We start from the raw sequence: 24653 nt of genomic DNA on the forward strand, positions 1-24653 counted from the left end.
AGCATACAGAATATTATGGATTTGGTTCCAACTTCTTTCATGTTTTTGAGGATGTTAAATGCATAAAAGATGTAAAAGGAACAGCACACTGTTCGGTTCTCTCTCTTTTCCACTACAGTCGGTTAACATGTACGATTAACCTGGAGTAACTCAGCGGGACAGGCAGCATTTCTGGAAAGAAGGAATGGGTGGCGTTTTGGGTCGAGACCCTTCTTCAGACTGGGTCTGAAGCGTCTCGACCCTTTCCTTCTCTCCAGAGATGCTGCCTATCCCGCTGAGTTACTCCAGCTTTTTGTGTCTATCTTCGGTTTAAACTGGCATCTGCAGTTCCTTCCTACATATGTATGATTAACCGATCAGCTCTTCTCCCAAGCATGCCAGTGAAGCTTTTGTTACTGATTGTGGGGCGTCTAATCCCTGAGCTCGGCATAATCGCAGTGAACTGAAGACTTCCCTCCCAGCTGCTGTGAGTCACAGCACTTTTGACAGTTCGGTAACATCACACATTATGTTGTATTTTTAACATAAATATTTACTGTTTTAAGTGGAGTTCACTATTGCACTAAATTAAGAGGATACAACTGGTGTGTGGTGAGCTTGAAAACTTCCAGTAGACTAAGCACAGCTTTGTTCAAACCAAGTTTTTTTGTGTGTCCTGTTTTGTATCTCACAAACGAGTATACACAGTGATCACCCAGCAGGCTTTGTTTAGTTCTGTTTGGCCATTTGTGTCTGACTTTACCAAAAATAACCCAGTCCTGAATATTTATTTCTCCAGCAGCGTATGGCATCAGTTATTTGCTTCTCAGCGTGTACTTGATGTACTTGGTTCTGATTTCACAAATCGCACGCAGTCATTTCAAAAGCCAAAACACATGTTGAATCATATCTCTCCAAAAGCTTTCATGGTTTATTTTTGCCACAGAAATGGTTTTCTGTCTGCAAGTAGTCTGTTTCAATAACATGACAACTTGGTGAACCAGCAAGCAAAGATCTCGACATCAGTTTTGTAAATATACGTTAGCAGAATTACTGCTCTTTTTTTTTTCTTTTTCAAATGAGCCCCTTGCACAATGCGAAAAAAAACGTTTTCTGTACAGGTCTGCAGAGCAAATAACAGGAGGCTTCCACCCAAACAGCTAAAAATGTAATGTGGCTCGGATTTGTCCAATTTCCTGTTTTGCTTGAGCCCTGCTGCACAGAGTATAAATTTACCTCACAATGTTCATGGTGACAATACTTCATTACAGTAATTTAGTCAGTATTCATGAGGATTTTCATCTTCTGAGTCATAGAATTCCTTTATTCCCTGAAGAATTTCATGTGTCTGACTGGAATTTCAAGTCTTTGTAGTTGTAGCTGAATTCCTTGAAGCAGTTACTTCTAAATGACCATGTTCTTTGGGATTGCACATGATACCTGGATGGCTGGGTCACTTTACCAACTCCTGGTTCTCAAGAAAATTAATCTCTTTTGAAAACTGGCCACAGTAACTTTTTTTCTACTTTAAAACAGTGTTTCCCCACTTTCTTTTCGTCATTACTGTGCTGATGGTCAATGTGGAAAACAGCTGTAGATTAAGCAATATTTGTCTCTATCTTTATATATGTTTATGTTTCTTTGATTCTTTCTATTCCGTGGTTATTTTCTTGAAGGCTGATCCATCAGGTTTTCATCACTCATTCACAGAAGAGGAAAGAGGGATAGAGTTACTGGTATATTGGCCCATTTAGCAATTAATAAGAATATGCTATTGGATATCTTTTTGGGGGTGAATTTTGGGATATGGTGGAATGCCAGACATTTTGTGATCCTGGTTTAAATTGAATTTTGGTAAATTGTAAAGACTTTACGTTTATTTAGTTATTCTTTTTAATTAAGTGTTATGCCGTGTGCATTAAACCAGTGACGATGTCTAAGAAGTCTGGCTGCCTGCTTTAATTATTCTTTGCAACATTTTTGTAAAGCGTATTGGAACGCACTTGCAGAAGAATATGAGAGCTCAGCATATTTCACTTCAATGAGAAATATCATTTACCCATATGCTTGCAGTTTGATAAAATTCTATATGCAGCTTAAATCAGTGTGGTTTGGTGATCCATGGTGTGTGGCATGATTTATTGATTGTTTTGATTACAGTTGTGTTGCTGAAATCTAGGACAAGATTCCAGTGAAACTGACCAGTTTTGCCTTTTTTCGATAAAAATCCAGGAATTAAACATTTATTTTGTTTGTATTACTAAGGACTGCCTGTGTGAATTGAAATAGCTTTCAGATAGATACGGATTTTTTTGGATCTTCCAAAAACTTGGCAAGTTTATTCGTTGAAAAGTAAAAGCATGTAACACAGATTCACCTCCACACACCTGAGGTCAGGATTGAACCCAATCTCTGGCCCTGTGAGGCATCAGTTCTGCCAGCTGCACCAGTGTGCCACCCAGCTGTGCTGCATTTTTACCTTCTGCCCTAGACTCACTCTGCAGAACAGCCCTCATTCTATCAGTGGCATAAATATCAATGTGTACAACAGGTCTGAGCTGTTCTTCCTCCCCCTTCAGAATGTTGTGTGCCTGCTCTGAATGGCCCCTGACTCTGCCACCAGGGTCCCATTGGAGTCTCGCTCATGGCTACAGAGATGTCTGTCTATTCCCCTCACTGTGGGCTCCCCACACCCACTACCAAGACCTATCTGAGCAGCAGAGCCAACTATAGTGCAGTAAATGTGGCTACCGCTGTTGCTGCTGCTACTTGTGAGAGGATATCCCACCAAAGGTAGCCAACATTGCATACCTATTTGATAGAGGAATGACTACGGAGAGTTCCTCAACCATCTCCCTGCATTTACTGCCCTTCCTGGTGGGCACTGTCTCCTTTCCCACTGGGCCTTCAGCATGACTACCTCAGTAAACATTCTATCGACAACATTTTCTGTGTCCTGGACTCTCTGAAGCAGCTCCAACTGCTCTCCGCTGTCCAGCAGGAGCTACATTTGGACACACGCTCCACAGTAAAAGTCACCAGCAACACTAGAAATGTCCCTGATGTCCCACCCTGCACTGTCCCAGCTTCAAAGGTTTATTCCCAGTCCCTCTTACTGAGAAAGAGAAAAAACATCTTGTCTGATCAGTACTCAATTTTCTCACAATAATTAAACCTAGTAAACGAGTGAAGCACAAGAACTTAGGAACCTGTGTAAGCCATTTAACCGTTCAAGCTCGTTCACTGTTCAAAGGAATTCTGGTCGTTCTGTCACAAAATACTGAAGAGCTACCTTTACTCCATGTCAATTTAAATCTTTGCTCAACAAATAAATAACAGTTAGAAACATAGAACTGCAAATGCTGGTTAATACACAAAAGGACACAAAGTGCTGGAGTAGCTCAGCAGGCCCAGGCAGCATCTCTGGAGAACATGGATAGGTGACGTATCGGGTCAAGATCCTTGTTCAGTTCTGAAGAAGGTCTGAAGAAGGGTCTTGACCCGATACGTCACCAATCCGTCTTCTCCAGAGATGCTGCCTGACCTGCTGAGTTACTTCAGCACTTTGTGTCCTTTTAGATACAACATTGACAGTTGACCTAGAATCACTGAAGCATGCACTCTGACCTCCACGTCAAAACTCCGATCTCACAGCCCTACAATGGCCGCTCCCTTTCTACCAGTCACTCCTTCTGTGCAAGTCCTTCCCAGGTTACGCCAGTGTTCCGTTCCTTAGAACTGTTTGTATCCTGAACAGTTTGCAAGTCAGAAACACAGCTACAATCCGAGTTCCCACATGGCAGAAGATACCTGCAAATCCACCTCGCCAACCTCCCAAATGCTCATTCATGTGTAGAAGCTGTACATAAGCCAGGCGATCATAAGCTGGGAGGATCTGTACCTCAAATGCAACAGTTACAGTCCAACATCCTTTACTCTGAAGCTACCATTTTCCGAGTTAAAACCCTGCTGTTGTTGCAATTCAGCCTGTAACAATCAATTGATATTTCTCTGCCAGTTTAGGTCCACTTCAGTCTGTTTCACCCTCATGTTTTGGCATTGGCCATTTGAAAAGTCCAGGAACTGGTGCCTAAATAGAAGTTTAAACCTCATTTTGAATTTCATTGCAAATCATTCATTGCAAAACTTCCTGCTGTTTCCCGACAACCTATATCAGATCAAACCTGATTTTTGTTTTGATGTTCATTAACTTAGGATTGCTTAAAATTTGGATTGTTATAAGTGTACGTAATTTTGCCAATAACAGTGATCCTTGACCTAAGTTCCTTACTCCTGGCTCTCTGTCAAGTGAAGCTGTCCTTAAGTGTATGCCTTTGATTGCTGGCATGAATCGCTTGGAGGATCCATAAGGTAGAAGTTGGCTTTCTGTTGACCATGGCTTGACCATTTTGACCTGCCGATTGGCAGACGCTGTTGTAGCTGCTGGTCTTTGCTTGTGCCTTGGGTTAGGAAAAGGCACTCGCCAATCACCAAACCGTTAATCTTTCAACCGCTCCGTGCGACAATCAAATAATTCCCATGCCAAATCGCCACGGTGTCACCACGATGTTCTGACCTTCCACCAGTGGGATCGTTTTTTATCCGTCGATAGATAATTGACAATAGGTGCAGGAGGAGGCCATTCGGCCCTTTGCACCAGCACCGCCATTCACTGTGATCGTGGCTGATCATCCACAATCAGTAACCCGTTCCTGCCTTTTCCCCATATCCCTTGATTCTGCTATCTTTAAGAGCTCTATCTAACCGTCAGACCAGTTCACACCAGACAGTGGGGAAGGGCATGCAGGTTATTGTGCTGCTGTCTGATAATTCAGTAGCATTGGAACCAAGCACTATTTTGTATTTATCGTAAGTACTGTACATATGTGTATTTTGAATTAAGAAAATATTTTTCAGTGGTCCGATGGTGCCTTATTTGTCACATATTCAACTGCAGAGTGAAATTCCTTCAGCATATTTACACATGTGGGCGCCTCTATGTTTCGGCCTCTATTTCCAAAGTCTAAAGTGCGGTCTGGCTGCGAGCTTGTGCATGAATACTTTAAGATTATAATTTTGCAATAAATTATTCTGGGTTCTGCGTGCTTCTGAATTACTTGCTATGTGAAATTAATCCGATCTGAAAGAATGAATTTTGTAATAATAGATGATCTCGATTGTAATGCATTATTGTTATAGATCATCAGAATAATAATTAAAACAGGTAAACCAGAACAGCACAGAATGTAGGAACCTGTATTTGCCATTTAATCATCAGGCTCAAGGGGGTTATGGTTGCACTAACACTGAATAAGTGCTTTTTTCTCTTTGTCCCTTATAGTCAGCCTTAACTTTAAAAATAAATAACAATTTGGGATATAATGTTTACAACATATAGAATTTACAAATAAAACAATTACAGTTACAGTTCTGTACAAGTTAGAGGCCCTAGAGAGACCGCACCTGGAGTACTGTGTGCAGTTTTGGTCTCCAAATTTGAGGAAGGATATTCTTGCTATTGAGGGCGTGCAGCGTAGGTTTACTGGGTTAATTCCCGGAATAGCGGGACTGTCATATGTTGAAAGACTGGAGCGACTAGGCTTGTATACACTGGAATTTAGAAGGATGAGAGGGGATCTTATCGAAACATATAAGATTATTAAGGTTTTGTACAAGTTAGAGGCAGGAAACATGTTCCCAATGTTGGGGGAGTCCAGAACCAGGGGCCACAGTTTAAGAATAAGGGGTAGTCCATTTAGAACAGAGATGAGGAAAAACTTTTTCAGTCATAGAGTTGAAAATCTGTGGAATTCTCTGCCTCAGAAGGCAGTGGAGGCCAGTTCTCTGAATGCTTTCAAGAGAGAGCTAGATAGAGCTCTTATGGATAGCGGAGTCAGGGGGTATGGGGAGAGGGCAGGAACGGCGTACTGATTGAGAATGATCAGCCATGATCACATTGAATGGTGGTGCTGGCTCGAAGGGCCGAATGGCCTACTCCTGCACCTATTGTCTATTGTCTATTGATCCATTGAGGGAAGAAGTTTTCTTTTTGATAACAAAAATCAGTAGAAAACTCAGGACGTCTGGCAACATCTGTGGAGAGAGACAAATGTAGTTAATGTTTTAGGTTGACTCCCTCTCATCAGAACTGGGAAAGGTTTGCAGGAGGAGGAAAGAGAAGGCAGGGGAATGAAAAGGGACGGTCTCCAGCAGGGTGGCGGCAAGGACGGATTGAATGGGATGAGTGGGAATGTCAGCTGGAAAAGGGTGGTGATGAATGTCTGACAATGGTCTGAATTGGAAGCCATGAATGAAATCTAAAATGCGAGAAAAGGAGAGAGTGCAAATTAAAAATTGAACGCTGGAAATGTGAAATGCACAGCTGAAAGGACTGAGTATGTATAATTATTGAATTCAATGTTGAGTCCCCAAGGTTGCAATGCACCAAGTCAGAAGATGAGGTGCTGAACCTTGAGCTTAGTTGCACTGTAGGGGATTTAGATTTAGATTTAGAGATACAGCGCGGAAACAGGCCCTTCGGCCCACCGAGTCCGCGCCGCCCAGCGATCCCCGCACATTAACACTATCCTTCACACACTAGGGGCAATTGTTTACGTATTACCCAGTCAATTAACCTACATACCTGTACGTCTTTGGAGTGTGGGAGGAAACCGAAGATCTCGGAGAAAACCCACACAGGTCACGGGGAGAACGTACAAACTCCGTACAGACGGCGCCCGTAGTCAGGATCGAACCTTTCTCCGGCGCTGCATTCGCTGTAAGGCAGCAACTCTACCGCTGCGCCACCGTGCCGTCCGAGATTGAACAAGTAGGTTAAAGAGTAAGAGTGGGATTCAGTGTAGTGACTGGATGGCAGGACTTAATGCAACAGTGATGCCTTTAAGAGCTTGCAATTTGATTGTGGATATGCTTATTATATTTTGCACTTCTCACTGCAACAATCATCCAAAGGGAGACATACTATTGTTAAAAAATGGTGGTTTATATCATTGACTTTATTGGCTCTGAGACCTATACATATTGTACTTTTGTTGATTCTGCACAATTTCATTGCTTGAGGGTGGGGGTGCCTTTACAAAGGAGTCTGGCAGCCGACCGAAGTCTACCGTTACATTAAGCTCTGCTATCCACCATCATGCAGTTGTTGGTAGCAATGAATCGTAGAAATCATAAGTGGCTCAGTCACGATCCATTCCTCGTGCCCAAAACGCTGAGACTAATTGCTCTGTTATGCCTGAGCCTTGGCCTTGGCCTGAATCAACAAACCAGGGCTCAAATACAACTTAAGCTCTGTATGTTCAATGGCTGTCAGTGCATCAACCACCTTGGCCATTGAGACGTTGGCTTCTATGAAATTTGTAAAATAAAATACTGCAGTGAAATCAGTAAATTTAGAAAAAAATTCTGACAGGAATTATTATTTTTTAATTTGGGATCCAGACAACACCCGCCGGGGTGAGCATTTATTGACTTTGAGAAGAGGGTAGGGAACTGTTGCAGAGGTGCTGGTGTGGTCATGTACTGTTGGGTAGGGAGTTCCATGATTCAGATCCAACGACAATAAAGGAATGACAATGCCTTTCCAAGTCGGGATGGTGTGTGCATTGGAAGGGAACCCGCAGTTCCCTGTGTGTTTGCTGCCCTCTTCTTCCCTGGTCATAGAGTTTAAGGGTTTGGGGATTATTGTTGAAGCAATCAAGGAGAGTAACTCTGGGTCATTTTTTATTGGAGGCAAGATTAGCAACTTCTTTCGCAAGCTGCTTTGAAACTTGGAAATTTATGTAGTTTCAACAACTGGGCGAGCTGATTGGAAAAGATGCCCGATAGAAATAAAGACAATTGCAGTTTTGCATGGGCAATATTCAGCATTTACCTTGAATCAGTCATTCAGGGTTTACTAGACTTCATCTTGTACTGAACGTTATTCTCTTTATCCTGTATCTGAACACTGTAGACAACTTGATTGTAATCATGTATAGTCTTTCCACTGACTGGATGGCACGCAACAAAAAAAAAGCTTTTCACTGTACCTCAGTGCATTGATAATAAACTAAACCAATTTCATAATGTGGCTGCCTTGTGATTGCAATGTGGGTGGTGCTGCTGGAGACAGTGTTGTGCTCACCCCAGCTTGGCAAGGTGAGGCCCAGGCTCTGTCAACACTTCACGCCCCGCTCTGTGTCAACCAGATACGAAACGTGTGGAGAGAGCGGGCAGAGTGGTTCGAACCCACCAAGAAGCCACCTCTGTTGACCTGCAGGAACGATGGGGCAGGTAGGACTGACAAATGTCCTCACGGCTTGTAAAGGAGTGCTTCTGCTTCGGGCCTGGAAAAAAACCTTTCTGAATAAATGAGGCTTAGTTTTTATGGCTGTTTCAGGGCATACTGTTCCTTCCACTCTGGTGTTCCTGCTGAGACTGTCGCAATGTGCTCAACGCACAGCTTTCAGCCAAGTTAATCTAGTTTTAAATATATCATCAGGCATTTGCATTTAAATGTTGAAAGGCCTTCGTCTGATGGCCAGGTATCACAAAATGCCAGAGTAACTCAGCGGGTCAGGCAGCATCTCAGGAGAGAAGGAATGGGTGACGTTTCGGGTCGAGACCCTTCTTCAGGCTGATCAGACTGATGGCCAAATGCCCCTGTTAGAAAGATCCAGGGAACGTATAAGTGTCGTGTGCATGAAATGCTGCCCCTATTTTCAACCCAGTGCATCCTCGTCGTGATCGAATACCTGGGTTAAAATCGGGACCACAGTCGCGGGCGGCCTTGTGATGAGACAATGGGGTTGAGAGAAAAGTAATGCCTAGCGTTGCTTTTCCAGTGCACAGTGCATTTCACCTATCAACTTGCTTTGTGTAGGATCTGCTGACAGGGATTGCCCAGGTTTGCTGAGATAAAACATAACTGTGAATTAAGTTACTCATGCTGTAGTGTATATAAATATCCAAGGAAACGATACAAGAGCTTTGTGAACTTGGCAGTTGCAGTGCAATAAAGATAGGCAAAGATAAGGAATATAGGAACTTTGAATAAACTTTGAAAACATTAAGGCTGTCACATTTATTGATGTGGTGCAGCAATTTTGTGGTCGGCCTTAGAGGTTTGACAGGGGGATGTTTCAGAGGAAATATTTTGCAGACTTACTTCCTATAACCTTAAAGTGACCATCATGTCTGGTACATTGAATAAATAATGTTCTACATCGAATTAAAAGGAAGATTGCCTGCTTCTAAGAAAAAAAATAAAGACAAGAGTTTCTGGTGCACTGAATAAATAATGTCCTCCGTTGAGTTACGGAAGAGATTGTCCGATCCTAAAAGAGAAAGGCAGGGTTTTATGCCTTCATCAGCTGACTTTAGCAAGACTTTATATTCATTTAGACTGCCATTTGCTGCACTGATATTTTACAGGTTTACAAATGAAGAAGAAAAGATGCCACAATCGTGAAATTGGTTGCTTTGCAATTTTAAACTTCTAAGTCTGTGGAGAGCAATTTTCAAGTTGCATGAATATTGGACTGACGGATTGCTTTGTCTATTACAATTTCCACGTGAGAACCCCAAGATATCTGTGTGGTCAAAGGCTTCAATCACTTTTGTGATCCTTCCGCTGATCTGATCAAGAGGAGTACAAGAAAATAACTGCAGATGCTGGTACAAATCGATTTATTCACAAAAAGCTGGAGTAACTCAGCAGGTCAGGCAGCATCTCGGGAGAGAAGGAATGGGTGACGTTTCGGGTCGAGTCCCTTCCTCCCGAGATGCTGCCTGACCTGCTGAGTTACTCCAGCTTTTTGTGATCAAGAGGAGTGCTCTGCTGCAACTCTGCAGCGGTGGCAATGACTCACGACAGCCACATGTTGTCCATCCTCACGGAAACTGCACAAGCACTTCACTACTGGCCGGTCAGACATTAAACCGAGAGGCTACCACCTGCAACAGGAGTTGCTCCTGAGGCCTGCCGAACCTCGGTCATCTCTCGAGCCCGCATCTGAGCAACAGCGCTCTTTTGTACACGGTAACCCAGCCATTTGTGGAACAAGCCACAACAGCATGAGATTAAGAGTACAGAAGTGTGCTCCAGAGTGAGCAGAATGACTGATTTGTTTGGGGAATTTGGGAAGCAAAGATGGATGTTGTATTATGTGCTCAGGATGTGACCAGCATCTATCAGGTGGCTGTGCAACATTCGGATGGCAATGTGTAGGAAGGAACTGCAGATGATGGCTTACACCGACGATAGACACAAAATGCTGGAGTAACTCAGCGGGACAGGTGGAGAGAAGGAATGGGTGACGTTTCGGGCCAAGACTCTTCTTCCTACTGCAAAAAAGCAGGCACGGTTTAATTGATGCACTCATCAATGATCAGCTGCTCAAATCAGCAGCACCAGGATAATTTTGAAGACTGAAAGGCAAACAAAAGTTACAGAAGAAAGAACTTTCTTCAGTCATCCCGCAGAAAAGCAAAATCTGTTTTTCTCTCCAGTTACTTCTGAACACCTCCAATATTTTCTGTTTTTATTTTAAGTTTTGAAGCCCTCGAACTCAGTATCATTAAGCTTATCATGCTCAGAGTTCCACAGAGCAACGTATTGTGATGGAAGTGTGTCGTTGCAGGCGAGACACCTCCACTTCTTCCATCTAATGTTCTACTTGGTTTAGAGTTCTTGTGGCGATGAGGATCGTTGTATTGTACCAGAGAAGAGTCCTGTACCAGAGAAGAGTCATGAGTCTTATATGCGAGGGAGGGGTCGTGTTTGTTTTGTGCAAGAGGATACATCAAAAATGAAACAGCTCGGAGTTGAAGTAACCTTTTCACATATGTTATCAATTGGTTAAGACCACGATGACAAACAGTAGAGTTACGGTGAGGCATCTCCAATTGGTGGGATGGTACAAATGCTGTTTGTCCAGGTTATTTCACAGAAGCCGTGGTTTTTTTTCCCTGTGTTTAAATCACTTGGTCAAAGAAAAAGGAAGTTGAGAATCAAAGGTTGCACAAAGGTAACACAATGATGGGCAGAGGGAGTGATGGGGGCAGAGGAACAAAGGAAAAAATATATAAATTAAATGGTAAAACCAACGACAGATAGAGTTTAATGGGAGATAGTGAGAGGGCAGCCACACTGAATCCAAGAAAGTTCAATCAAGTTCTTTTCTCAATTGTGAAAGAGCAGAAGTCACATGGGACAAAGTTTTGAGGATGCCCATGAACACAAATGTCTCCAACTAGTGTGAACGGGGGATCATTGGTTTGGAACTGAAGATGCCGGTTTAAACCGAAGATAGACACAAAATGTTGGAGTAACTCAGCGGGACAGGCAGCATCTCTGGACAGAAGGAATGTGATGTTTGGGCTGAAGAAGGGTCTTGACCCTGGCCCGCTGAGTTACTCCATCATTTTGAGTCAATGATTGATGGTCGGCATGGGCTTGGTGGGCCATGCTGTGTCTTTCAATCAATCAAAACATCAGCCAATTGTGGAAACAATCATCCATGAGTTTGTTATGTCGAGACTTAACTCTTCCAATAAGCTTCCAGTCAGTGTTCATCCTTCTTTTCTAGAAACTTGAGATTACATTAACTCTACTATCTGTATCCCAACATGGAGCTGGCTGATCTACATTGGTTCCCGTTAAGTCAATGTCTCATTCTAACAATTCACACCATTGTTTGAAAATACCTCCATGATCTAACCTCTCTCTCCTCCAGTCCTCTAATTGCTCAGATGTCTGCTCCGCTTTGAATCCTGCCACCTTTCTCATCCTCATATTTAGTGACACAAGGAACTGCAGATACTGGAATCGTGAGCCAAGCACAAATGCAAGAGTAACTCAACTGGTCAGGCTGCATCTGTGGAGGCAATGGAGAGGTGACGTTTCAGGTCGGGGCCCTTCTTAGTCTGAAGAAATCCAAAATCTTGCCTATTCATTCCCTCCACAGATGTTGCCTGACCCACTGAGTTATTCAAATACTTTGAGTCTTGCTTGTTCACTAATGTATTCTCTCCACCCGCAGTGCCCATAGCTTCATCTGTGAAGATAAACAAATGCTACAATTCAATCACCTCACCACCTTTGCTTCCTCTAAAATCCACGTTTTTTGGTCTTCTGCAGTAATATTGCCTGACAAGGCTCAGTGTAAAAATGTTGTCAACACATCTGCTTGCACCTTGGGGCTATGTACATGAGTTGTTATTATTATCTGTTAGTTGGGTGTAGGATAGTGTTAATGTACGGGGATCACTGGGCGGCACGGACTTGGTGGGCCGAAAAGGCCTGTTTCCGGCTGTATATATATGATATGATATGATGATATGAACACCTCAATGTCCTGCATAATGCAAAGGAAAACCAGGAGATAATAAATAAAGTGTTACATAACATGAAAAAGGAACCGACAGGCAATACAATGACACCACTGCAATCTGGATTTCTACTGACTTTTGTAAACTTTTGAAGAAAACTTTTTAAAAAATAACAATTCAAATGGAGTAGGTCAGCAGTCTATTACCCTCTATTGGGTCATTTTAAGCATGTAAATGGCTATAATTTAGATTTTATCATCATGCCAGTGCTTCTTAGCACTTGCCATAGGTAATTGGGAAACTTATTATAAATATTCCATTTGTATTTTCATTGATTTCATATAAAAAAGTATCACTGCTGGCACCTTTATGCTGTATAACCGCATGTTTGCATGGTGTTGCTTAACATGCTTGCAATGAGTCCTAAACAAAATAATGAGAAGCTCAAAAGGTCACGAGGCTGTCATGGTGAACCACAAGTATTTCAACTGCTTTTGTTGTTGGAGAACAGCAAATTTATTGGCAATTACTAAGCTAGACCTTTGAGGGGAGAAAGTGCTTATGGCTGATTTGTATCTCTTTGTGGTTCACAGTGGTAATGGAAGGTTTTAGATTGCTAGGTGTAGAAAAAATTACAGTGCATGAATTGTAAAAGACACAGCTACTGTTATTAACTGTGCACAGTCTGTGCCAAATGAATGCATAAGCATTATTGAGGATATAGAAAACGAAATTGCTAAATAATTTCCGGTGAAGCCAAACGGTTGCTGTTTATGTTGTTGCAATACCAAAGACAAAATATATTCAACCCTGTGCTGTTTGCAATTTAACTATTTAAACAAGCCAAATTCATCAAATACACCGTTCTCATTGAAGATCTAAATGAAATGATGATGTCAGCCACATGGAATTCCTGTTATTTGGCAGGTAAAGGATTACAATGATCTTTTATGAGCACTTTGCACTTGGAGTCTGGGTTGATGTCTAGCCTGTTTAACATTTAATAAATTAAAGCTTTCTTCTTAACCTCTGGCTGAATAATTGCCACATTGTACAAGGGATACAATGAATGGAGGCATTGCAATGCAATCTCCACAAAGTAGTGCTATACTTAGTTTTTAAAATTATATATTATTGTCATTGTGACCAATTATCCGTTTACAGGAATAAAACGTGAAAATGCTAAAAACAATCAACAAGTCAGGCCGCATCATCACAAAGATAAATAGACGAACATTTTAAATGTTAGCGCTGTTTCACTTTCCACAGATGCTGCCTGTCCTGCTGAATATTTACAGCATTTTCTGTTTCGCAATTCAGATTTCCAGCATTTTCTGTTTAAAAATATATATATTTTACAGGACTTCCACTGCGTTCTGCTGTGTAAATATTAGTTTAGTTTAGTTTGGAGACACAGCGCAGAAACAGGCCCTTCAGCCCATCCTGTCCACGCTGACCAGCGATCCCCGTACACTAGAACTATCCGACACACTAGAGACAATTTACAATTTTTACTGAAGCCAATTAACCTACAAACCTGTACGTCCTTCAAGTGTGGGAGGAAACCAGGAGATCCCAGTGAAAGCCCATGCGGTCATGGGGAAAACGTTCCTTCTCCACACAGGCAGCACCCGTAGTCAGGATCAAAGCCGGGTTTCTAGCACTGCAAGGCAGCAACTCTACCGCTGTACCACTGTTAAAGAAATCACTGTGACTAATCAATCACTGTTAAAGAAAATGTTTTTAAAATAGAAGTTAAATGACTAAAAACGCACACGTATACAGATCAAAGCAAGTTAACTACTTTTAAACTATCTTAATTAAATTAAGCAAACAGCATTATGCACCATTCTCACAGCAGACAGTATTTCCGATTGAGTTTAGTGGGTGCACTGTGCCTGTGACTCGCTAATCTGGTGCAGGTTCAATGGATGGATTTCCCAACCTGAGAAGCAGGAAATTTGCAGAGGTTCACACTGCCCTGTTGAACTCCAGGGGCAGGTGCGTGTAGGCATTGCTATGCGGAGCAGAAAGCCACCCTCCAGCTTCTGGAATAGCTGAGTTAAGGGCACATCTGCCTGTAGATCTTTGTGATTCTCAGTAACAGATTTGCCGCACTATATACTTTTAAACGTGGCAGCGTTATGAAGACAACTGGAGCTGTTCCTTAAAGCAACGTATAAGGTGTTAAGTAACCAATTCTTAGCAACATTCTTTGGACAGATTAAGAATGGGCTGCAGAGGACATTCACTGAAATGGTTCCAAGAAGTGAAAGTTGTTGTTTGCAGGGAAACACAACAAAATCTGGAGAAGTTCTTCCCAGAACTTGAACGGGTGAAGATAGGTCTGATAAAAGTGTTCAAAAATCTCTGAGGATTTCAATCTCATTTCGGAGCAAAACTTTCCAGTTTTGGAACGCCTGGTAGGTGAAGAAGACACCGAAGATGGTCATAAAATGCTGGAGTCACTCAGCGGCACAGGCAGCATCTCTGGAGAGAAGGACGGGTGACGTTTCGGGTCGAGACTGTCTGAAGAAGGGTCTCCACCCGAAAAGTCACACATTCCTTCTCTCCAGAGATGCTGCCTGTCCCGCTGAGTTACTCCAGCATTTTGTGACTACCTTCGGTGGAAACCAGCATCTGCAGTTCCTACACAGAGGAAGAAGACACGTTAAGTTAATTGGTAATAGAACCACAGACAACCCGAGGAGAAATATATTTAGGGAGCATGTTGTTGTGATCCTGGAATGCAGTGCATAAAGGAGTGGCAGAAGCACTTTCAGTAATAATCTCCAAAGTGGACCAGCCTGGTGCTTGAAAGGGAAAAAAACTTTCATGACAATGGGAAATGCCAGCGACTTGCGACAGAGGGATTCCTCAGCTACAAATACACTGGGCCCAAATGCCACCCCTCCCCAACGCTCTATCATTCTACCTTTCCCAGAGAACCTTACATTAAAATCTGATTTGCCGATCTCCAATATCCTGTTGCATGGGGTGATGTCATTATTTGAGCAGATTGCTGCAGGGGATTCCAAACTTCAGAACCTGTGTTTGGTGCAGTAGTCTGACAACTGGAAGGGTTACCAAAATATGATATTTAAGATTAAAAAGGAGCCCTGGGCAGATTGGCCAAGAGCCAGAAAGGGCATGTGTTCTTTTCAAAGATGACAGACTCATGTTGCCACGATGAACCGTTTAAAAAAAGTACAACCATATCACATCCATTGTTCTTAAGAAGTCGGCAAAAGGCCAGCGATTATTAATCTTAGGCAAGTTTCTTGCTTTAGCAATGCAGAGACAACTTTTCATTGGAGGCATCATCTTTAGCAAAGATTTATTGTTTTATCTTGAACGTTGGTGGCTGAGGTAGAAGTAGATGAAACGATGAGAGGTATCACAAAATGCTGGAGTAACTCAGCAGGTCAGGCAGCATCTAGGAGAGAGGGAATGGGTGACGTTTCGGGTCGAGACCCTTCTTCAGACTGAATGATGAGAGATGTATATACAAGGTAGACAGTCAGAACCCTTTTCCCAGGGCTGTGGGTTCAATTCCCAGCATCGCCAAGTTGGGCCGTAGGACCTGTTCCCATGTTGTATAGCTCTAATACTCTTATGTGTAGGAAAGAACTGCAGATGCTGGTTTAAATCAAAGGTAGACCCACAAAATGCTGGAGTAACTCAGCGGGTCAGGCAGCGTCACGGGAGAGAAGGAATGAGTGACGTTTTTGGTGAGGAAGGGTCTCGACCTGAAACGTCACCCATTCCTTCTCTCCCGAGATGCTGTCTAATACTCTTATGATTAGAGAGCACAAGTTTGAGAGGGGGGAGGGGCAATGTTTAAAGGAGGTGTGCAAGTATTTCACACATTCAGTGGTGGGTGTCTGGAATGTGCTGCCAGGGATGACGGTGGAGACAGATACATTACTGGCATTGAAGAGGCTTTTTGGATGGGCAGGAGATGGAAGAATATGGATCACGTGCAGGCAGAGGAGATTAGTTTAACTTGGTGTTGAGTTTGGCGAAGAATTGTAAGTCAAGTCAAGTCAATTTTATTTGTATAGCACATTTAAAAACAACCCACGTTGACCAAAGTGCTGTACATCAGTTCAGGTACTAAGAAACGAACATACAATGGCACACAAACATAACAGCACATACATAAACAGTTCACAGCGCCCCCTCAGAGGGCCTCAAACGCTAGGGAGTAGAAATAGGTTTTGAGCCTGGACTTAAAGGGGTCGATGGAGGGGGCAGTTCTGATGGGGAGAGGGATGCTGTTCCACAGTCTCGGAGCTGCAACCGCAAAAGCGCGGTCACGCCTGAGCTTAAGCCTAGACCGCGGGATAGTCAGTAGCCCCAAGTCGGCCGACCTGAGGGACCTGGAGATAGAGTGGTGGGTTAGAAGATTTTTGATATGGGGGGGGGGGGGCAAGCCCGTTTAGGGCTTTGTATGTGAATAGGAGGAGCTTGAAGTTGATTCTGTACCGTACTGGGAGCCAGTGGAGAGAGGCCAGAATCGGGGTGATGTGGTCCCTTTTACGGGTACCCGTCAGGAGTCTGGCTGCGACGTTTTGGACCAATTGCAGGCGGGACAAGGATGATTGGCTGATCCCAGTGTATAGGGAGTTGTAAAGGCCCCAGTGCCTGTTCCTCTGCCGTTCTGCTCTAACAAGTTGTTTAATTGTGTCATCAGTTTTAACTATCCACCTGAATCATTGGTGGACAAAATCTCTTAAAATTCTCCTTGGTGCACCGTGGTTGGAACTATGCCCATTAAAATTGGACTGGCATGGTAAATAATTTTGGAAAAACAACCAACTTTAGTATCCCACAAATTTTCTAACATTTCCAAGAGTATTATTTTACTGGTATCTATGGATTAGTGTGACACGGAAATATACAGGAGAGGTTCGCGGCCTAATCCGATGTCGGAATATATTGTGCCCTGCTGATACCCCACCCTCTCGCATTAAACAAGAAGTGCCTGCTGAAACGAAGCCCAGATTAAGATTTGACTCTGGTTGTGGGCACTGACACAGGGGGTTGGAGCAGCCCTTGGCTTTTTCTCCCTTTGTTTTGGGCCACTACCCGATGTACAGGGACATAACATCATAAGTCACAGAAATTGGCCCCTCAGATCCGCACTTCTGCTCCATTTTTGTTGACAGCTGACCTACCACCTCACTTTCCACTTTCCCTGAACAAAATCCATATCCCTTGATCCCCTTAATATCCAAAGTTACATTACTAACCTCTGGGTAAATAATTTTCTTCTCAACTCAGACTTGAACAGCTATTCCCGTTTCTTGAAACAGTGATTCATCATTTAGACACTCCAACCTGGTAAAACATCATCCCTGCATCTATCCTGTTGAGACATGTAATAATTTTGTCGGTCTCATTAAGATCACCTCTCACTTTACTAAATTGATGTTAGTGTCGACCTAGTAAAACACACAGAGCTGGAGAAACTCAGCAGGTCAGGCAACATCTCTGGGGAACATGGGTATGTAACATTTCGGGTTGGGACCCTCTCCAGACTCCATCCCCATGTCCTCCAGAGATGCTGCCTGACCCCCTGAGTTCCTCCAACACCGTTTTACTCAAGATTCCAGCATCTGTGGTTCCCTGTGTCTCCCTTAGTTAAGACTCAGTCTTCTTAATCCTCGTTAGATGATTCATTCCATCTCAGGAGTCATGGATTCGGGACGTTTTGTTGTTCTCAGATGATCACAGGTACAGGTGCTCCTCAACTTACGATGGGGTTAAGTTCCGAGAAACCCATCGGAAACCGAAAATATCGTAAGTCGAAATGCATTGAATACATGCGATCACGTGGCCGGAAGCGAGCGGCGCTCGCTATGGGTCGCTGCCGTTTGCACCATCGCAAAGTCAAAATATCGTAAGTCGGGGAGCATATGCACTTGCTTCCTTACGGATAGTGTAAGAAAATAACTGCAGATGCTGGTACAAATCGAAGGTATTTATTTCACAAAATGCTGGAGTAACTCAGCAGGTTAGGCAGCATCTCAGGAGAGAAGGAATGGGTGACGTTTCGGGTCGAGACCCTTCTTCAGATTGATGCTGCCTGACCTGCTGAGTTACTCCAGCATTTTGTGAAATAAATGCTTCCTTACGGAAGTCAATTATTACACTAACTGCTATAGGTCCAAGTCCCTATATAATGTTAGGAAGGTATCTTTTTGCTTGTACTCTTGCATTTAAGGTCATTTACTTTCCCAATTCCTTCTGTAACTGCATGTTAAATTCTTGTGTAGGAAGGAACTACAGATGCCGGTTATACACCGATGATAGACACAAAATACTCGAGTAACTCAGCAGGACAGGCAGCATCTCTGGAGAGAAAGAATGGGTGACGTTTCGGGTCGAGACCCTTCAATTCTTGGTTCCTCTTACACTTTTCAGTCTTGATCATTAAAAATTCCTTTGCTGCATGTTTTCTATTGAAGAGGATGATTTCACTTTTTACCCATTCTTTTCCATTAGCCTGGTTCGTACCCATTCTGTTGATGTTCCTGTATGCATTTGAAGCCTCTCTGCATCTTCTTTGCATTGCCACACATTTTACATTGCTGGCAGACTTGGATATATTACCCTCGGCCCTGTCCTCTAAATCACTGATAAGGATCGTGAACAACTGAGGTCCCAAGGTCGATCCCTGTGGCACCCTCACACGTTACAAGCTTCGAACCCCAAAATACCTGTTTTTTAATCTATTCCCTGTTTTCAAAAATGTTGATCAATTTCAATTATGTTAGTATGTTACAGCTACACCCAACTTCCCTAATTTAGTTCAATATCCTCTTGGTGGCACTTCATTGAAGGTTTTATGAAACTCCAAATGTACTAGATTTCCAGTCCCTCTTTATCTATTCTGCAGATTACAAATTCAAAAAGGTATTTTCAAAAATTGTCAAACATGTTTTCCCTTTTGTAAGTCTATGTTGACTCTTCCCAATCATTTTATAATTCTCTAAATTCCCTGTAACTACTCAGTAAGGGGGAGTTCAACGAGATCTGGGTGTCCTAGTGCATCAGTCAATGAAAGGAAGCATGCAGGTACAGCAGGCAGTGAAGAAAGCCAATGGAATGTTGGCCTTCATAACAAGAGGAGTTGAGTATAGGAGCAAAGAGGTCCTTCTACAGTTGTACCGGGCCCTGGTGAGACCGCACCTGGAGTACTGTGTGCAGTTTTGGTCTCCAAATTTGAGGAAGGATATTCTTGCTATGGAGGGCGTGCAGCGTAGGTTCACTAGGTTAATTCCCGGAATGGCGGGACTGTCGTATGTTGAAAGGCTGGAGCGATTCGGCTTGTATACACTAGAATTTAGAAGGATGAGGGGGGATCTTATTGAAACATATAAGATAATTAGGGGATTGGACACATTAGAGGCAGGAAACATGTTCCCAATGTTGGGGGAGTCCAGAACAAGGGGCCACAGTTTAAGAATAAGGGGTAGGCCATTTAGAACGGAGATGAGGAAGAACTTTTTCAGTCAGAGAGTGTTGAAGGTGTGGAATTCTCTGCCTCAGAAGGCAGTGGAGGCCAGTTCGTTGGATGCTTTCAAGAGAGAACTGGATAGAGCTCTTAAGGATAGCGGAGTGAGGGGGTATGGGGAGAAGGCAGGAACGGGGTACTGATTGAGAGTGATCAGCCATGATCGCATTGAATGGCGGTGCTGGCTCGAAGGGCTGAATGGCCTACTCCTGCACCTATTGTCTATTGTCTATAATAGATTCCAACGTTTTCCTTATCACTGATATTAGATTAAGAGTAAGAAAATAACTGCAGATGCTGGTATAAATCAAAGGTATTTATTCACAAAATGCTGGAGTACCTCAGCAGGTCAGGCAGCATTTCAGGAGAGAAGGAATGGGTGACGTTTCGGGTCGAGACCCTTCTTCAGACTGATGTCAGGGGGGAGGGGGAGGGGGGGGGCAAAGGAAGGATATAGGATATAGATTGATTCATCTCGTTCCCTATTTTTTCTGCCCTTCATTCTTAACGAATGGGGTTATGTTTGCCACCTCCCAGTCTTTTGGAGCTCTTCTAGAATCTATACAACTTTGGAAGATAAGCACCAGTATCCATTACTTCCATTGGCATCTTTTACAAAAGTTTGGGATGCATGTCATCTGGTCTTAGAGATTTATTGGTTTACAGTCGCCTAAAATTTTCCCAAATCATTTTGTACAGATTCTTCAAGATCTACCTACCCGAGACCAGTTCTCCATTTCGTTGTTCCCATCCCAGTGCATATGGCAATTAAATACTCTTGACTATTTTTTTTTAAAAGAGTTGGGAACCATCCATTGTTTCTATCAAGAGTTTTGGAATGAAATCGCATGTAACTTTCATTACTATCATTAACAGACTTAACTAAAGCGAAGATTGATAGGTTCCTGATTAGCAAGTGTGTCAAAGGTTATGGGGTGAAGGCAGGAGAATGGGAACAATCGATCGGCTATGATTAAATAACAGAGCAGACTCGATGGGTGTAATGTAAGTGTGTCATGGCAGGCAACTTGAACTGCACATAGGAGCGGGAGACTTGTTATTTTGTATTGTTACTTTATTGATAATGTTTCTGTATTTTACTTATATTTGCTTTATTAAATAGTTATTTGTGCTCTTTAGCCTCTGCTTTCACCATTCATTGATCCAATCCTTGAATCCTGCATATATTTTGTTACAGTGGGCTGAAAGGCCTAATAATTCTGCCCCTGTGACTTATACTAAGCCATTGCAGTGGATATTATTCTGTGAATGCAAACCTCCACCTGTGCAGGTGTAATCAGCCTATTAATGATCATCTGTTGCTGCACAGGTTGGCCGGCCTTCTACGATGCACTGGATTCTGGCGCAATAACACTGGTCGATGACTTCTCCCATGGAATGCACAGGATTGAGACAAGTTGCAGCAATGTAAGTTCATTAACAGTCACTTGTACTACATTGATACTGCCACTGAATGTTATTACTCTGGAACTAGTTTACTTTTCAATTATTTTCAGTTACGCTTATTACCAGTGGCGTTAGCAGTGAGTACTGTGTTGCCAATCGTATAATTATGCTGCCGTTCTTCTTCTTGTGTTTGAGGCAACAGAAGTTATGAAGCTGCTTCTGCTTCTGCTGTCTCTGTTTGTTGTCGTTCGCCTGACTGAGGTCGGTTGACAGGGCTCACCACGGGGAGGTCCACAACGTGGGCCCCATGCTGCCGTTCGGAAAGCACATATTCCAGCATGCTGGAGACATAGGTCTGAAGAAGGCTCCCAGCCCATAGTGTCACCTGTCCATTCCCTCCACAGATACTGCCTGACACGATGAGTTCTTCCAGCACTTTGCGTTTGCCTCTATTTATAGTCTGTTAATCGGTTCCAGTGCACCAACTATTATTTATGTGGGTCAGAAGATGGAAATGCGAAAAGCAGATCTTGCATTAGTCTCAGAGTTTACGCAGTGGTGGAGTCAGAGAAAATAAGAACATCCCAGATCAGACGTCGTCTGCTTTATGCTCGGTTGATCTCAGTGAGGCTGGCAGCAAGAGAAATCAGATTTGGCCTCAGTGCCTCTGGTGTAACAATTCCTGATGACCAACAATCCACAGTACACGTGTGGGACTGGAATTTGACTGGGTTACATTATCACATGTGCCACAAAACCTTTATTTATAGATTTGCAATACTGTTTTGTCAGTGTGCATCGGTGAACTTGGCACTTCTGGAGCTGCACCCGGCAAGGGTTCAATATTGCAGTCCAAGTGGAGAAGTTGACACAAAGAACACAGAAAAACAAACTTTATTCACAAAGGAATGTAAAAGTCTTTAAGACTGCACCTCCAATTCTCCAATAAATTACATAAAAAGCTTGATTTACGGATGCATTTAATATAAAGGGATCCATAAAGGGGCTTGATTGTCCAGGAATTGTAACATTTGAGTTCAAATATTTATTAGACTCAAAGATCAGAATGTTAAAGCTGGCAAGTAATACTGGGACATAGTGGAATCTTTGTGCCCTTGGTAGCAAAGAGAGGATTTAACCTGTGCTACCTGTGCTGGTGCATATATTGGAGATAAACACAAAGTGCTGGAGTAACTCAGCGAGTCAGGCAGCATCTCTGGAGGAAAAGGATGGGATACTTTTCGCCTGGTGACCTCTGAAGACTCAGCATCTGAAGAAGAGTCCTGACCCGAAAACTCAACCAACCTTTTTCTCCAGAGATGTTGTCTGACCTGCTGAGTTACTCCAGCACTTTGTGTCTATCAAGAGGATTTAACTTGTCAGGCTGCTTGATAGTCCACACTACTGACAGGGCATAAAGCAGTTTAACAACACTGTGCCATTGTTTTTCACCGACACACAGTCTGATCTCAGCATGCAGTGTGCACACGGTGCTTTGACAGCCCCCCTCCATGCGCGTACACAAGCAGAATCTTTAAAACGTGACTTTTATTGTTTCCAGTGTCTGCTGACAAAGGTGATCATTTCAAAGGTGATTTTGTTTTTAAAACACTCCCCTGGAATTGGCCTGTGGTCTTCGGTATAAAGTAATCATTCTTTTTGAAATCTTCTGAAATGGTTAAGTGTGGGGGAAGCATAATTAATATTTCTGAATCTGCCTCACTTTATCAAGTTGCTGGGAGAGCATTTTTTTAACCACAGTAAATAGCAGCGATTGATGGGTGAAAGGTTAGATCTGAACGAATATTTAGATGTTATCTCAAGTTTACTACCTTGTGATGAATGATGTCGACTGTAACGGCAATCTAAAATATCCATCTTGTTACAAAAAAGCAATTACTTTTGCTATTTTATTTCAGTGTGGAGCACATCTGGGACACGTCTTTGATGATGGGCCCCGTCCAACTGGTAAACGGTATTGTATAAACTCTGCCTCATTATCCTTTATACCCACGGGCCAGAGCTCCACTGATGAAGGCAACAACGTTCCTGCCCCATCTGGAAAGACGGAACTTTAGGCTACAGAAGGCTGATGAATGGGGTTATTACTTCACAAGCCTGTGCTCCAACGACAAACATCTTTGTGCATTTAAAGTAATAAAATAACAAGTTATTTAAATACACACAAGCAAACGCTCTTCTGCATAAAACAATGAACTTACTTAACGTGGATAAGAGAATCCTTGTAATTTTTTCTCTCATAGGATGTAGATTGTAGCGGAGCACCTTGGTGTGGTTGGGTTTTGTAAACTGTGGGAGCCCCACCAAGTAGCATAGAAAATCCATTGTACGCTCCCAGAGTAGCATAGCATGGCACAGGGCAGTCAAGAAAAGCAAGGCATTAGCATATTCCTCATAATGTAATTTGGAGACTGCCAGGAATGCTTGACAATGAAATGCAATGGCAGGAGAAAGAAGAGTTCAAGCACAGGTCATTATGTCCTGAGCAGACAAAATCAGGACAGCTGCAGCATGCTTGAAATCTCTGTATTCTGCTCCACTCTGAAAATTATTTTGTTGAAATGGACATGTAAATTGCACATTTTCCTATATCTTTCACTGAGAACTTGTTTGTAAAAAAAAAACTATTGCCTAATAAAAAAAACCTGATTTAGGCCTTAAAATGTGTGTGTGTGTGTGTGTGTGTGTCTTGCCGGCTGACCACAGGTCACTTGGTTCACAGCTGGAGAATGTCAAGAGCAGCTCAATGTACCTGGTCCCATTACTGACAGTCTGCATTTTGTATATAGTACTTCCAGCACTTTATCTCAAGCAGTCTCCTGAAGCAGGGGTCAAAGCAGTGGAGCATGCTCAGATTCCCTGCCTACACTCATTCCTGGGAAAATATTTGGGGGGGGGGGGGGCTTGAAATCTAATCAAGAGGAGGCAGACATTTATAGAAGGATTCAACCTTCACCTTTTCAAACTCCCCGCCTTTTGCATGTGCTTGTGAGCACATAAAATCTAATCAATAGATGTGCATTTAGGAGGATGGGAGTATTTGCATTGGAATTTAAGAGGGTTTTGAAGATTTTCGTGAAGAATTTGTCATCCTGTAGTGTAATGATTCTTCTGGAATGCTCTGAAGGATCAGTGACTACAGAATAAACCTTTGTAGTAATTTATTGAAGTTGTCTTAGATTCATAGATCATCCCATTAAAAATGCTGCAATGCATTCCACGGTTTTGCCAATTTTTTAAAAAAACGTTCTTTTAGAAATTCCTAGATTTCGTAAACGAGCAGACTCTGAGTTTTATATCTGGTCTAATTCAAGAAGTATGTTATCGTGTATTTTGCAAAAAATGTAAAGATCAATTGAAGAATTAAAGAATTAATTAAAGGTAAAGCATT

The 24653-nt window shown here is 42.7% G+C and overlaps 1 protein-coding gene across 4 annotated transcripts in view; it reads left to right on the top strand.

Moving 5' to 3' along the window:
• Nucleotides 1-23901, top strand: part of msrb3 (methionine sulfoxide reductase B3) — a 117710-nt gene extending 93809 nt beyond the window's left edge. For all 4 annotated transcript variants that reach the window (XM_078416645.1, XM_078416644.1, XM_078416646.1 and 1 more), the window contains 2 exons: nucleotides 21165-21262; nucleotides 23161-23901. In XM_078416645.1, coding sequence (XP_078272771.1) covers nucleotides 21165-21262; nucleotides 23161-23319 — 257 coding nt within the window. In that variant the 3' untranslated portion in view covers nucleotides 23320-23901. The remainder of the gene's footprint in view (nucleotides 1-21164; nucleotides 21263-23160) is intronic.
• Nucleotides 23902-24653: the final 752 nt, after the last annotated feature.

This window comes from Rhinoraja longicauda, chromosome 20, assembly GCF_053455715.1.
Source record: "Rhinoraja longicauda isolate Sanriku21f chromosome 20, sRhiLon1.1, whole genome shotgun sequence".
Taxonomy (NCBI): domain Eukaryota; kingdom Metazoa; phylum Chordata; class Chondrichthyes; order Rajiformes; family Arhynchobatidae; genus Rhinoraja; species Rhinoraja longicauda.